Genomic DNA, 14873 nt, shown 5'->3' with positions numbered 1-14873 from the left:
GAGGGTCCCGTACCAGGATTGCCCGGGCACTGGGCGTTGGTTCTGTGAGCAGCACGGTCCTGAAGCCATTCCGGCCCACACAGGCCTCTGCTGACGGAGCCCGCACGGGCTCACAAATACAAGCTGGAGACGACAGACACAAAGAACAGGGCAGCAACCATAACAGCCGCTAATGTTTATTATGGGCTTCACATGCGTCGACTCCTGTAACTCATGCAACAACTCAGTGAGGCAGATATGTTCATTATGCCCATTTTTCAGAGGAGGAAACTGAGGCCACAGAACTTGTTTTCCCAGGACTGCAAAGCTAGAAAAGTGGTGGGGCTGAGATTTGAACAAGAACCTGGGCTCCTGACCGCACTCTGTTGCCCACTCGAGTTTCCCCAAAATGCCAAAGCGACATCCAATGTGAATGTCATCTCTCACATACACATGCACACACACACTCACACCTTCTACTGAAGGCAGAGATCTCCAAATACCTCCTGGTTCGTACTGTCAGCCAGTGAGAATGAGTCCAACAGTTAGTTTCAAGCTGGGGAAAGGAAGCACGGAGGCCCGGGAATTGGCCAATGGCTTTGGATCACTGCGTTTTGCTCTTATAGAAACGTGTGTGTGAGCCTACAGGTGTGTCTTTATGGTGACACAGACAAGACCGTGGTACTTTCTTGTGACACCTGGATTTGACCTTCCCTCATACTCTCTTAGAAAACCATAAATTGCTCTTTTGCAGCTCCTACATCATTTTCTGTATCCACGTCTGTCAAGGTCAACATATGGGAGGTTCCTCTCATGTTGGGGACACTTGTTTACTCGAAGGGCCTCGAAGGGGCATAAGCTTCAGAATGGGGACTGTACCCTACTCACGTTCAGCCTTCATGCCGGCTAGCATACAGCAGGTGCTCAATAAACAACTCCTTGTGAGAGGAGAGGGTGGACTCAGGAAACAAGGGGTCTCCTCTCCATTCCTGGGCTGACCACGCCTCCACCTCACGGCTCCCTCCCTGGGCTCCCCCTGGGTCCCCATGCCCATCCCCCATCAAAGAACAGGAAGGTGCAACACTGGATACCCAGAGCCAAAAGCCACCACGGGTCAAATAAGACAAGAGGAAAATGACGCAGCACTGCAGAAAAAGCCAGCACAGCTTGGATCGATACCATGTGGGCCGGATTCCCTGAGATCTTGTGTACGAAGCAGGCCATTCGGGAAAATACGGTAAAGAAAGGCATCACCTCCAACACCGCAAGGGGATTCATGAGAGCCTCAAAGTTGCAGGTTTGCAGAAAAGAACTCACCTGGCTGGATAATGTTTGATCAGCCTTAAAATGTCTTTTCTGTTTCACTCTGTGAGAAGGGGTGGGGGTGTAGTTAATGAGTTGTGTTGAGAATGAGGGAGGAGGGGACTTATCTCTAAGATGAATAGCTTATCAGTACGAGTAAATAAACAGCCTACATTTGGAATCATCCAAGTCTTGGATTATGGGTTAAATGTCCTTGCCCGAAGAATAAAGTGTGGAAGAGAAAGAGCAATTACATGCGTTCGATCTTGTTCTACTCAGACTTGGCGCGATCTTTCTGTCTTTCTAGTAGTTTCTAATTGGCTAGATTTGTCGGGGCAAATGGACCTGTGGATTCACCCTCACTGCCTGGTCTCCTGCTTCTTTGGGGGGCCTTCATAGCACACACCACAGCTGTCACATTCTGTTTGTGTGATTCTTTGAATAATATTTGGCACCTTATTAGATTTTAAGCCCCAAAACAACAGGGACTGAACATGATTTTGTAGCCCCGTCACTGAGCACTGTGATAAAAACGGACAAACAGCCTGGAGAGGAATTGTGTGCTTCCCCGGAGTGCCATTCATTCCTGTGTGCCCACTCCAGGCACGTGGGAACAGCTTGCCACTTGTTTGGTATTAATCATGTCACCGCAAACTGCACAGTTCTTCAGGGTTCACGCTAGGAAGCAAAATATACTCACCCACAGCCTAACCTTAAGTACCTCAGGAAGTTCTTTGGAAATAATGTCAGACGTTACCTGGCAACCCTACGAGCTGTTGTGCATGGCGGGCCTGTGAGTGTACTTGCTGTGCTCTCCTCGCCACACTCCACTCTCCTATTACTGATATTCATAAAAACCTGGGTTTTCAAACTGTCCAGTCTTATTCCTGGAAGAGTCTGTGAAGCAAAAAGGAAGATCAAGGATCAGTAAGATGCGCATTTCATTTAAAACATCACTTGAACTGTTCCTTTCTACTGCTTCCCTTCAGAGAACATTTATGAGAGCATCTACGTAGCAGTAAAACCACGATTTAGTGCATTTCTTTTCTTTTCTAAATTTGTTACTATAGGTCTTATCTTCTCTGCGTTCTTGTGGCGTTTCATTTAATTTAATGCTTGTTATTATTTGTTACATCCTACGCAATGTCTTATCTCTGAACAAGATTACAAACACCCCACGGGCTGGAACCAGCTTCTAGCAAGATATCTTGTAAACATCTTCGGTTAAGTACTTTCAGTTGACTGATCTGGCATCTTTGAGAAACACTGAAATCACTAAGGAAGGAAAGAGAAATGGGGACAACCAGCTCATCAAATTAAAGCCAATTCACAAGTTTTGACCAGAAAATTGCCTTCGCTCATTTGAGTTTACACAGTGAATTTTCTCCTCATGAAGGCCCTAGGTTGGCTACCAGCCCTAAAGAGGTTATCCATGAACCCGACTCTGGTTCTCAGTTCACTGTGTAAGATTTTGCCCCCCCTGGTTTGCAGTAGATGTTTTGATCGTGTTGCCCCCTCTTCACTGGTACGTGGCTGACACAGGTGTGATGGTTTCCTGGAACCTCTTGAATGAGTAAATAACTGTGGGCAAATGACCAAGGTGGCACCCATGTGATCGCACCTACCACTTCAACAGTGAAGTCAGGACAATTGACGCTGCACCCTACATTCTCTGACGTAAATTCTATTCTAAGCCAGCCTCCATCCCAGCACCTATTAGCCCTTTGTAAAAGGCCAGCATTTCTCCAGTTCTTGGCTAGCTCCTCTTTTGGCTAGCCAAAATCTTTTTTTTTTTTTTTTTGGCTAGCTTAAATCATTTTTTAAAATTTTACTTATTTATTTTTATTGAAGTATAGTTGATGTACAATATTGTTAGTTTCAGATGCACAGCAAAGTGATTCAGTTACACGTATATATGTATATATCGCTATCTTTTTTCTATACTTTTCCATTATAGTTTATTGCAAGATATTGAATATAGTTCCCTGTGCTAAACAATAGATCCTTGTCGTTTATCTATGTTATATATGATTCTGTGCATCTGTTACCCCCATGTCTCAATTTATCCCTCTCCCCCTTCTACTTTTGTAATCAGAAGTTTGTTTTCTACATCTGTGAGACTGTTTCTGTTTTGTATATAGATTCATTTGTACTAAGTTTTAGATTCTACGTGTTAAGTGTTATCATATAATATTTGTCTTTCTCTGTCTGACTTACTTCACTTAGTATGAAAATATCTAGGTCCATCCATGTTGCTGTAAATGGCATGATTTCATTCTTTTTTTATGGCTGAGTCTAAGCTTTAATCGTAACCCTCCTTCATCCAGAAGAAACCGAAAGAGAAATAAAATATTCTTAGTAATAGGATGAAGGCTTCACCTGGAAGCAAGGGAGAAGGTAGACAGAAGTTTCACTATCATCCAAGAGAGAATACGTCCCAGGAAGACTGTGATAGGCCAACCTAAAGCTCCCCAAAGGTACTGTGTGCACAGGGTATCAGTAATTCATTACCAAGCTGCATGTCCCCACGTTTCCAGTCCCCTTGACCTCAGCCAACAAAAACAACAGTAGGAAAAACCAATATTGTAGCCACACTACCTTAAATTCCAGTAGCAGAGGAAACATTTAAAGGGCAGAGTTGTTTTCATGGTGAAGCCTACAGCTGGAGCTCTTACAAGGAGCCCTGGCTTAGGTCTCTGGTTCATCACTGGGGGGCCGACAAAGAATTGATACGTTCCTCACTGCCATTCTGGAGTCCTTGCTTCCCTTTATTCCTTCCCTGGCTCCTCTTTTCCTTTGATTCTGCTTCAATTACAGATCTGTGTGCTTAAAATAATTGGATTCTTGACAGTTTCTTAAAACGGATTCACTTTTACTTTGCTTTTTGGAAATGTTGAAATCATTCTGTTGTAATTTTTCACCATACATGCGCTCAACACATAAATAATTATGACATGAATATCATTTCATTTTTAAGAGATGATTTTGTATGAAGCACACATTTTTTTTCCCCAAGCTTTTTCTTTGCTTCTTATGCCCTTTTAAACACCGATAGGTCAAGAACCCATTTTAATTGTGTAAAATTATTAAAAATATAAAAATACACAAATTAAACTAGGAATCCTCCCCTTTATTTCTGACCCCAATTCCTTTCCCTTCCCCAGAAGTGACCACTGTTTACACGATAGGTAAACGTCCCGTCTTATCCATAAGCATTTATATAGATGTATGGATACACTTTTAATTTTTTCATGTAAATGGGATTATATTACATGTGTTGTTCTGTAGCTTGCTTTTTTATATAATAGTATAGCTTCAAAGTCTTATTTCTGTAAAATAAAATAATAATACCTTATTATTTTAAAAGATATGCATTATAGTCCATAATAAGAAATACAGATGTATTATACTCCATCTAGTAAACTACTAAAATATAGTTGGGTTGAGAAATTATGAGAAATGCTGCAGTATCTTTGAACAACAATCTTCGTGCAGATAAATACTTCTGAAGGCCAGATTCCTGGAACTCTAATTGTGCACTCAAAGGATATGTACATTTTTAAAAGCTTGACTGAGGTATAACTCACATCCCATAAAAGTTACCCATTTTAAGGTATTAATAGATTTAAGTTTATATGATTACTAGTATATTTAAAGAGTTGTATGACTATCACCACAATTTTATTTTAAATCATTTCTATCACCCCCAAAAGAAACCTCATGCCCATGTGCAGTCATTCACCATACCCACCCCCAGCCCTAGGCAACCACTATTCCACTTTCTGTCCCTATAGTTCTATCTACTCTGAACATTGCATATGGATGTAACTGTACACTATGTGTCTTTTGTGTCTGCCTCTTTTCATTTAGCATAATGTTTCTGAGGTTTGTTCATACTGAAGCATGTATAAGTACTATGTTCCTTTTCATGGCTGTATAATATTCCACTGCATGGACATACCATATTTTGCTTATCCATTCACCAGCTGATAAGACAATTGGGTTTGTTGGCTCACACTGGAAACCATAGCACAGAAGAGTAGTCATCAGCAATGGTCACACATAATAACCAAGTGGAAAAGGAGGCATGAGCATAGAAATAACAAATTTAGAAGAACACAACAGTATGTTCAAGACAATACAGAACCAAACGTCTCAAAGAATTCACTTGATGATTCGTAGTAGAAAAAATTCCCAGTATGATCCTACTAATTATATATCGATAAGGCATACCAGACTCTGGTTGGCATTACCACCTTGCTGGGAAGTCTAAGGGCAAGTGGGAAGATGTTCCACAACATCCCCAATTGATAATCAGACTGCATTTTCTCACCTGGGGAAAAAAAGTAGAAATTATGATTGTGAGACTGTGAGGTTAGCTCATAAAGATTTTATTTACCCTAAAACCTTAGAATAAAACACTTCATTTTTCATTATACTAGTAAATGTAAGCCTGGAAGTAGTATTCTAATACTTCTTTTAGCTGTACTGTAGCATTTTAAGTCTTACCAAACATATTAATTGACCTCTGTCTTCTTTCAAGTCTATGACTACTATTGTAGGGAACATACAGTGGTCCAATGAAATGGACTGACAGCCTCAAAACTGTCACCTTGGAAAATTGCCTTGTTATTCCAAGGATGTAGCCACTCTTCGAATTATTTTTGGAGCCCACCTTCTTCATTGGTCTTTGGAGTTCATGGTATAAACCCTAGACATAGCAAATCTTCACTGCTCTGAGTAGATTTAATTTTTCAAGAGTCCAAAGACCTTAGGAGTTGGGTGGCTAAGCTGAGTAGTAATTTGGGGGTGGAAAATAAGGACAAAGTATAGAAACTTCACTCTCCAAGCTATTTCTACCAACAGTATAATGCAGTCATGTGTACGGCTTCCCAAAGTGACTTCTTTGAGGATGAAATTAATTTAGCTGAATAAGCAAAATAATCTCACGGTCATACTTATGACATGTCATATGTGCTCACAAGCACTAAAAAACAGCCCTTCCCAAAATATATCTCCCACTGTCCTACCAAGCTACCTAAAATTCAGAATACTTTGATCTGTAGAACGGATGGCTGTTGCTAAAATACCATATATTCTAAGCAAGGTGTAGCATAATACCTTAGCATGAATTTGCTTGACAGAATAAATCACCAGCCTTGACTGACACAAGGCAAGAGGACATAACTGATTTGGGGGGAAGGCCGTCAGAGGGAAACCCTCGAACCACCTTCTAATCCTTGAATTGAACACAGCACCCACTCCCCTCCAATTCCACACAACCGTCTTAAACACATCAGCCAAACACGGATGCATGGTCCAAGCGTGTGGTGATTTTTATTAAGAATAACTTTGGTTCTAAGAATTCCACCCTCAATTCTGTAATACTTTCCATTAAAAACAATTATACAAGAGCAAATACAAAAAATATTAAATTATGAAAACAAATCCATTAAGGCTCCCTTTATATATATTATATACACTCAAACAAGTCAGAATTTTTCAGAGTAGAAGAATAAAGTCAACTGTGATAGCTTAGAAAGCAACACTACTCGGAGTCTAGAAAACACTGAAGCTATTTTAAGAAAACCGCAGAGTGGAAAAACGGAGCCATTTTTCTCAAAAATTGGCTCAAAGCACAAAACTGCTTGGATGTTCATGAGTCCTAGGGGTTTGGACTGTACAGTATTAAAGTGTGGAGGGAGAATGACGCCTTTTTAAACTCAGGCTTATAAGCTGAGCTGACCTGGCAATTTCAAAGAGCTTCTCTATCTGTACATTCCACTGTTTAGTGAGGAGACATCACTTGACACTATTTACAAGTCTTCTTTTGGCCAAACCTTGGACTACTAACCACTAATAATTTTGCAAATAATTTGTGAGTGAGACTGGGAGGGAAACGCTCTTGGAATTTATTTTTTCCCAGTGAAGAATGCATTCTAGGTAAATTCTAGGAACAGAATTGGTCTTTCTAAATAAAGGAGCCTGTTAGGGCCCTTGAGAATTTTATCAAGTGGCAGAATTGCTTCAAGGATACAGAATCTAAAGATCTTACATATCCGGTTGGATTCAAGGCTATGAGCTACTCCTGAATCTTCATTTTACAAATGGCATCACTAGTCCACATGCACAGGGGCAGAACTGTAGTCAACGTACAATCAGAAACGTACTTTCAAGATGATCGGTTAATGTTCTTTCCTCTCTGAAAAGGAAGAAGGATGGAAAAAAATAGTTACCATTCCATCCTTCAAAAGGAAATTATGATAGAGCAACAATGTACCTTAAGCACCTCATATTTTATTCAAATAATACTTGCTGATGAGAGAAATAATCCATTTCAGGTGTAATCAACATGTTCTATGACTAGCAGTATATTATCTATGCATTTACTTTTGTCCTGTCCACATTAGGGGTGAACAGGAGCCTAATCACCAACCATGAAAACTACAGAATTCCCATAGAAAGCTACTTTCTACATAGGCTTGTTAAGGATTCAAAAGCTCGGGATCCAGCTTTCTATGACTCTTGAAAGAAATTATAAGAGCCTTCGGGGCTTCCCTGGTGGCGCAGTGGTTGAGAGTCCGCCTGCCGATGCAGGGGACACGGGTTCGTGCCCCGGTCCGGGAAGATCCCACATGCCGCGGAGCGGCTGGGCCCATGAGCCATGGCCGCTGAGCATGCGTGTCCAGAGCCTGTGCTCCGCAACGGGAGAGGCCACAGCAGTGAGAGGCCCGCGTACCGCAACGGGAGAGGCCACAGCAGTGAGAGGCCCGCGTACCGCAAAGAAAAAAAAAAAAAGAGCCTTCAATGTAGGAATTACCAGCTGAACCGTTTCTACAAAGAACATACTGAATCCACACAAATTCTTCTAGACCACCCCAAGCAGAACGTTCCCCTGCCCATCCCGGCAATAGAAAAGGGATTTCGCGTTAAGAATCTGGCTGTAGTTGGTAACGCAGGGTTCACACGTGGAGTACAGCATGCCAGCTGGAGAGCACCAACTGAGCAGCCTCCCCTTCCCCTCAGCTGTTCCTGAGAGATCAACAGTAGTCACAACATCATCCTTACCAACGCATCACCATCACTAAGGCAGTGGTGAACTAGCCTTTCTTCCCAAGAAAAAAGGGCAAAGAGCTAGGTGATCATTAATCAGAAAATTTCAAAGGTTGGATTCAAATAATATTAAAAATGTATAAATGCTATATATCTTCCAAATGGGCCTCCCTGAGACCAATCTACATTTGATTCACATTAAAACACCCAGAGAACTCTTCCTTCACAGCTCCACATGGGAGCTTTCCCCATACTGCTCTCAGGAGAAACCAAAAGATTTGGACCCTCTACTTTTGACACTGAGGTTGGGTTATACGGACTAGTTTTTATTCCTCGAAGGAGTGGGAGATTATTTCACATAAAAGGCGTGGCTGAGCAAGAAACTTAACAACAAAATAAAACAAAACCAACCCCCTAACAGTTATCAAAGCAAGACATGGATTTATATGATGGACCTTCCCTGAAGTAGAAGGTCACCGTGAAGCATCAGGGAACCAACAGGAACGGAAATAAGATCAAGACAGATGTTTACGTAGTCTTGTTTATGTACCTCTTTGTTCCCATATTTTTAAAGTTCCTCACTCTATTTCTGAATCTTAATGCCGACAAAGGTAAGAACTGTGTTCAACATGAATATTAACATTCTCTGGTGTTAAGCCTAACGTGGGTGAAAGTGTAAATAGACAAGAAAACAGAATTTACAAACAGTGGATATAACAGATCAAACGCATTTCTGCGCGATCTAAATTACTGAATGGGTAACTAAAGGAAGAACGAAACACATTTTCTTTACATTTGAAAAGAAAAAAGGCTCTGTGCCCCACTAAACTTGGCTTGAAAGAAAAACCAAGTAGTGCAACTCTCAGGAACTTATGCCAGTGTCCTCTTCCTTTTTTTCTTGTTGTTGTTATTTTTTAAGTCTTTGAACACACAGGTCCATTATCCCAACTTAAGTGCTGGGCAACGTCCTTCATTTGGCGAATAGGAACTGCAACAGTCACAGGTGTAACCGATCCAACCCGGATGGTAGGAAAACCAAAACCAAAACTCTTTTCAAAGTAACAGTTCTCTGCTGGCTGGGATTCTCTCCAGGGGCTTTGGCCCTGAGGTTAAGTACTGGGGAGGGCCCTGCACACACTTTTTGTGTGCGCTGGGCTGGTGCGCGGTCTCTGCAGCCTGGACCTACGACTCCTGGGCTTGCGCCACTTCTTGGCCTGTTCTTCTGAGATTGCCTTTAACCTTCACAAACTCTGGGGCATTTTCTTGCTCTTCTCGCAATTTCTGCTTCTCAAGTTCAAGCTAAACAGAATTCAGAAACAGGAAAATTATTTACAAATTATTTACAAACGGAGAGGCTTTCCAAAAACGCTGTTCCTCTTTCCAAAGTCCCTAACAACTTCATTTCCCAACGGAAGGAAGTTTCTCCTGGTCTCCGCTTTAAATATATTTATATCTTGACATATGTGGCTGGATCTAGGTGCTGGGGTAAGAATTCTGCATAGGAACAGCAGCTGATGGTTGTTGCTGAAATACCGAGGGATGACGAGAGCCTAAAGATTAAGGCTAAGACTTTAAACAGGACCCGAGGGCAACACGCACTTGCTCCACAGTCTTAAGTGAAGCTGAACTTCACTCAAGTGCTTGAGCTCCCAGCACCGGGCTGTGCATTCTGTGATATTCCCTGGTTTTGGCTTTGCCTCCTAATCCCTTCTAGGTCCTCAACAGAATCCTTCCCTTTATCTTGAGTGTATTTTAGTCCATCTGCGGACACCTGTCTCAGCTTTTCCTTTCATGGTATAAAAACATTTACATCCGACGTGTCTGGGAAATTCTGCTTGTTCCAGCACCCTTTATTTCTCAGGACAAGATAAGTCAGAGAAAGACAAGTACTGTATGATCTCTCTCACATGTGGAATCTAACAACAGTGAAATCGTAAAAGCAGAGGGTAAAATGGTGACTAGCTAGGGGAATGCGAAAGATGCTATTTAAGGGTACGTACTCGCAACTAGCAGAGAAGTAAGTCCTGGAGACCTAGTACACAGTACGGGGATTATCGACAACAAAACGATTATAAACGTGAAAGTTGCTAAGAGACTAGAACTTAACTGTCCGCACCACTAGAAGAAATGATAATTATATGATGCGACAGAGGTGTGAGTTAGCACTACGATGGCAATCATATTGCGATACAAATGTACCAAATCAATATATTGTGCCCCTTAATCGACAACAACCCAAAAGACACCTTTCACCCCAATCACCCCTACCTGCTCCAACTTCTGCTGTCGTTTGAATAGCTCTATTTCCAAGTCAGATTTCTTCTTTTGCGCCTCCTCTTCCTTCTGCTTTATTACTTGATCCCGTTTTCTCTTTTCCATCACTTTCTGTAGCTCTGGCTTATTCTGAGGGGCAAGTCCCCTGCGAAAAAGCATTAACAAATCACTTTGCTGTACACCTGAAATGCATGCAGCACTGTCAATCAGCTACACTTCAAAAAAATGTTTTTTAATTAAAACTAGTAAAAATAATTTTTTTAAATTAAAAATATGTAAAGCATTAACAACATTTAAAAGTTTTAATCTAGTGGATGCATCTTTCATGAATAGAAATTTTAGGCGTCAACCACAGAAGAGGGGTCTAGTGACTGTGATGCCTACCACCAGCTAACAGTCGACACTGGGAGCCTCAGAAATCCATGAGCATGAAAGAAAGGGCAAGAGCACCTTCCAACAGTAAGCAAGACCCATCGCTCGATAAAATCACTCTGAGCGCCTACCGTATGCCAGACGCTAGGTCATGCAAGGGAGGTAAGTGCAGGAGGTTTGGGTGGGGAAGGTGGGAAACAGCATGTTCATTTGGTGGGTGGGACGGTCACCCACCATGGAGAGGAAGATGTTGAAGCTTCCCAGGCTCGAGCCCCTGACCCCAAGTACTAAATGCAGCCTCGAGAGAAGCTAGCACAGAAACTTCAACAACCAAATGGCCCAGAAACCTCTTCCAACCCTTCACGTTTCAGACTTGGGAGAGGATTCTTGCGCATCTAAAAGGCACGTCCAAGGTCCCATCATGGCTGGGGGCATGGCCCTGGAGAACCTGGATCCCGAATCCCAGCCCAGTGCTCTGGAACCATTTCAACTGCTGTCAACACACGAAGTCAGGCTTCAGGGGACCTCGACATTGGGGAGAGATCAATCAGGCTGCCATCTCTTCAAATGGGGCAAAACAAAACCCAAACTCGGGCCATTCCCTAGCAACCCTCATCTGAAATGTCTGAGGCACATCAGGAGAAGGACGACGTTCACTGGCATTTTTGCAGGTGGAATTTCTGTCTATGTTAACGGTCAGCTGGGACTTGCCTGGTCCATGTCCTCGGCCAATTCCTCAGGATTTCTCTAGTCCGGGCTCCCCCTCTTCACCATCCTCTCTCTTGAGCCAGTCTCCACTAGCCCCTGAGTCATCTCAACTCGTTATTAACTTTGACAATAAAAAAGAAACAAACAAAAAAAATACAAAAAGGGCTTCCCTGGTGGCGCAGTGGTTGCGAGTCCGCCTGCCGATACAGGGGACACGGGTTTGAGCCCTGGTCCGGGAATATCCCACATGCCGCGGAGCAACTAAGCCCGTGTGCCACAACTACTGAGCCTGTTCTCTAGAGCCTGCAAGCCACAACTACTGAAGCCCGCGAGCCACAACTATTGAGCCTGCGTGCCACAACTACTGAGCCTGCGCTCTAGAGCCCGTGAGCCACAACTACTGAGCCCATGTGCCACAGCTACTGAAGCCCGCGTGCCTAGAGCCCATGCTCCGCAACAAGAGAAGCCACTGTGATGAGAAGCCCGTGCACCGCAACGAGAGTGGCCCCCGCTCGCCACAACTAGAGAAAACCCTCGTGCAGCAACGAAGACCCAACGCAGCCATCAATAAATAAATAAATAGATTAAAAAGAAAAAAAAAACAGAAAGAAATATTAAGTTCAGCCATATTTCCAGTGAAATAAAAGAGATGAGTTATTTTTGCAATTTACAAGTTATTTCACAGTTATTAAGATTGTATGAGGAGGACAGAAGTATAGACAGACTATTCTGGAAATTAAGTCTTACTCAGTGTAATAAGAAAAGTTGTTTATGGTACTTCACTCCAATAGACTTAAGTGTCATTGAGCACCGGAAAATGTTTGTAAATAATCTGAGTAAAGACCCACGCAGTTTCATGACTATTAAAAAGTCTCAGGATGACAGTACAGACAGAGTTAAGGGATTTAAATTTTAGGATTAAGAATTTAGCTACCTGCATAATTTAAATTTCAAACTATAATTCACTGGTGAAATTAACTTCAACCGTTATTAAGTGCTTCTGGCTTACGCAAAAGCTGTTGAACAAACTCTGATGTATGACGCGTTAAACTGGCATTCTATCACAACACGTGAATGGGTTTAACTGATATATGGTATGCGTTTTCTGTTCAAAGATTTTACACAGTGGTGCAGTAAGATAAAATATTTAGTAACACAAAACTCAGGAAAATGGTGCTTATATGATAAATGTCCTGCACTTATAACAGTCAAGAAGTCATACAAATTTCGTTAATATTTTATCAAGCAGCTCACTTAACTTTCTATGCTGAATGGAAAAAGTCAAGCACTGCCTATGTGACTCTCTGAGTCTAAAACTAGATCAGGCTGCAGAGATAGCAAGACAGAAATAAGCTCCAAATTTCATAAAAATTACAGTATCAGTCTCTGCATGACAACGTTGATTCTCTTTAATCAATTCAATTAACAAGAACTTTCAATCCCTTTATGATTGACAACTGCTTACGACCTGGGGGCTTGGTACCACCCAAGACCAACAGTTATTCCCGAACTGCTTCTCGTGACTATCACAGCGGACCAAGCCGATTTTTAAAATTAATATGCGCTCTTTGAAAAAAAAAAAAAAAAAAGGTTAGGTGTTATATACATACATGCAAGATAAAAAGTGAAAGCAGGGCTTCCCTGGTGGCGCAGTGGTTGAGAGTCCGCCTGCTGACGCAGGGGACACGGGTTCGTGCCCCGGTCCAGGAGGATCCCACATGCCGTGGAGCGGCTGGGCCCGTGAGCCATGGCCGCTGAGCCTGCGCGTCCGGAGCCTGTGCTCCGCAACGGGAGAGGCCACAACAGTGAGAGGCCCGCGTGCCCCCCCCAAAAAAAAAAAAAAAAAAAAGGTGAAAGCACACCTAGACTCTCCCTGTTAGACATCGACGGGGTGCACCACTTGTACTGTAATCTAGGTGAATGGTGGCCCGGAAAATTGTACACGGTAGAGGCCCTGCACCCATGGACTGCTCCCCATTCCTGCACCCACAGATCACTCACTGTTTAGAGTGTGCCCCACACTCTCTAGACCCTTATCGGAGTACAGAAGTGCCCAAATTTCGCCATGTCCATAATGCGAGACATTTAGGTTGTTTCCAATTGTTCCCCATTGAACGCAATGAGGCGGGGAGCTTCCTTGTCCGTTTATATCTCTCCTATCCAAGCACTTCTGCTGGCTACATTCATAGAAGCAGAATTGCTGGCTAAGCGTCTGCACATTTTGGATTTGGATGTGGACCGTGAAACTGCTTTCCAAATAGGCCGCAACAGTTTGTACTCCCACCACCACTGATGAAAACGTACAGACGACGTTTAAAGGTTCGTTTCACACTTCACATAAACCACTGAACACATTCAGGGGCCGACTGGACCGGTCCATGTTCACGCCACTCCGCCTCCACACCGGCCACACTTGAACCCGTAAACGGAAGAACGCCTCCAGAGCCAGGTCAGCACGGAGGCAGGGGCAGGTCTGGCGCCAACTCTAACATGACACGCTCCCGTCCCCTGCCCACCCAGCCACACACCTCCTGGCCTAATATTTTTCTGTAGCGGGGAGGGGAAGGGTTGCCTTTGACTTTCAGGCCCTTGATCTTGAATCTTGGAATCTCCTGGTTTGGCCTGCCCTGCTCCACGTTTATGACTGAGCCATTTCAACCGGCGTGGATTCAAATGTAAATATTTCGACCTCAACTTCCCATATTTTTTTTCCACGTTGCACGGCAATAGCATTTACTGAGGATCTAACTATTTGTCTAACAAGGCACACCAGCTGAAGAGTGACCAAAAACACAGGGACCTAGAAACTGTCGACTGAAATGTACAAGCCAAAGAGCCACTGGTAGGGATGTAGAGTAGCCGGGTATTCTATGTTTGCCCCAGAAGCACTCTTTTTAGGGAAGACAGATTCTCTCTAAATTATATTGGAAATATTCTCATTTTTTAAGACCTCTTGAACACTGATCTCTCAACTACCAAAAATAATGCCTCTTACAATCTGCCTTGTTATAGGAACAAAGAATCTGAGAACCTGACACAGGGTCTTAATCGTCAGACTTGGTGGTAAACTGTGACCAGATCACATTTTAAAGACTTTTAACCTGAAACTTAACTGGGTCCGAAAGACAGCAAATAGAGGAGCAGAATGATATACTTGAAAGAGTGCAGGATACGGCGTTAGAATA

At 42.8% G+C, this 14873-nt stretch overlaps 1 protein-coding gene across 1 annotated transcript in view; it reads right to left on the bottom strand.

Annotated features, from left to right (window-relative positions):
- Window positions 1-8639: 8639 nt before the first annotated feature.
- Window positions 8640-14873, bottom strand: part of FAM107B (family with sequence similarity 107 member B) — a 210020-nt gene continuing 203786 nt past the window's right edge. The window contains exons 4-5 of the mRNA XM_024738117.1: window positions 10603-10753; window positions 8640-9633 (exon numbers count right to left, since the gene is read on the bottom strand). Of these exons, the coding sequence (XP_024593885.1) occupies window positions 9517-9633; window positions 10603-10753 (268 nt within the window). The 3' untranslated portion in view covers window positions 8640-9516. The remainder of the gene's footprint in view (window positions 9634-10602; window positions 10754-14873) is intronic.

Source organism: Neophocaena asiaeorientalis, unplaced genomic scaffold (assembly GCF_003031525.2).
Source record: "Neophocaena asiaeorientalis asiaeorientalis breed wild unplaced genomic scaffold, Neophocaena_asiaeorientalis_V1.1 scaffold889, whole genome shotgun sequence".
Lineage (NCBI taxonomy): Eukaryota > Metazoa > Chordata > Mammalia > Artiodactyla > Phocoenidae > Neophocaena > Neophocaena asiaeorientalis.
The sequence above is the reverse complement of the archived record's forward strand: the minus strand, read 5'-3'. Positions and strand labels throughout refer to the sequence as shown.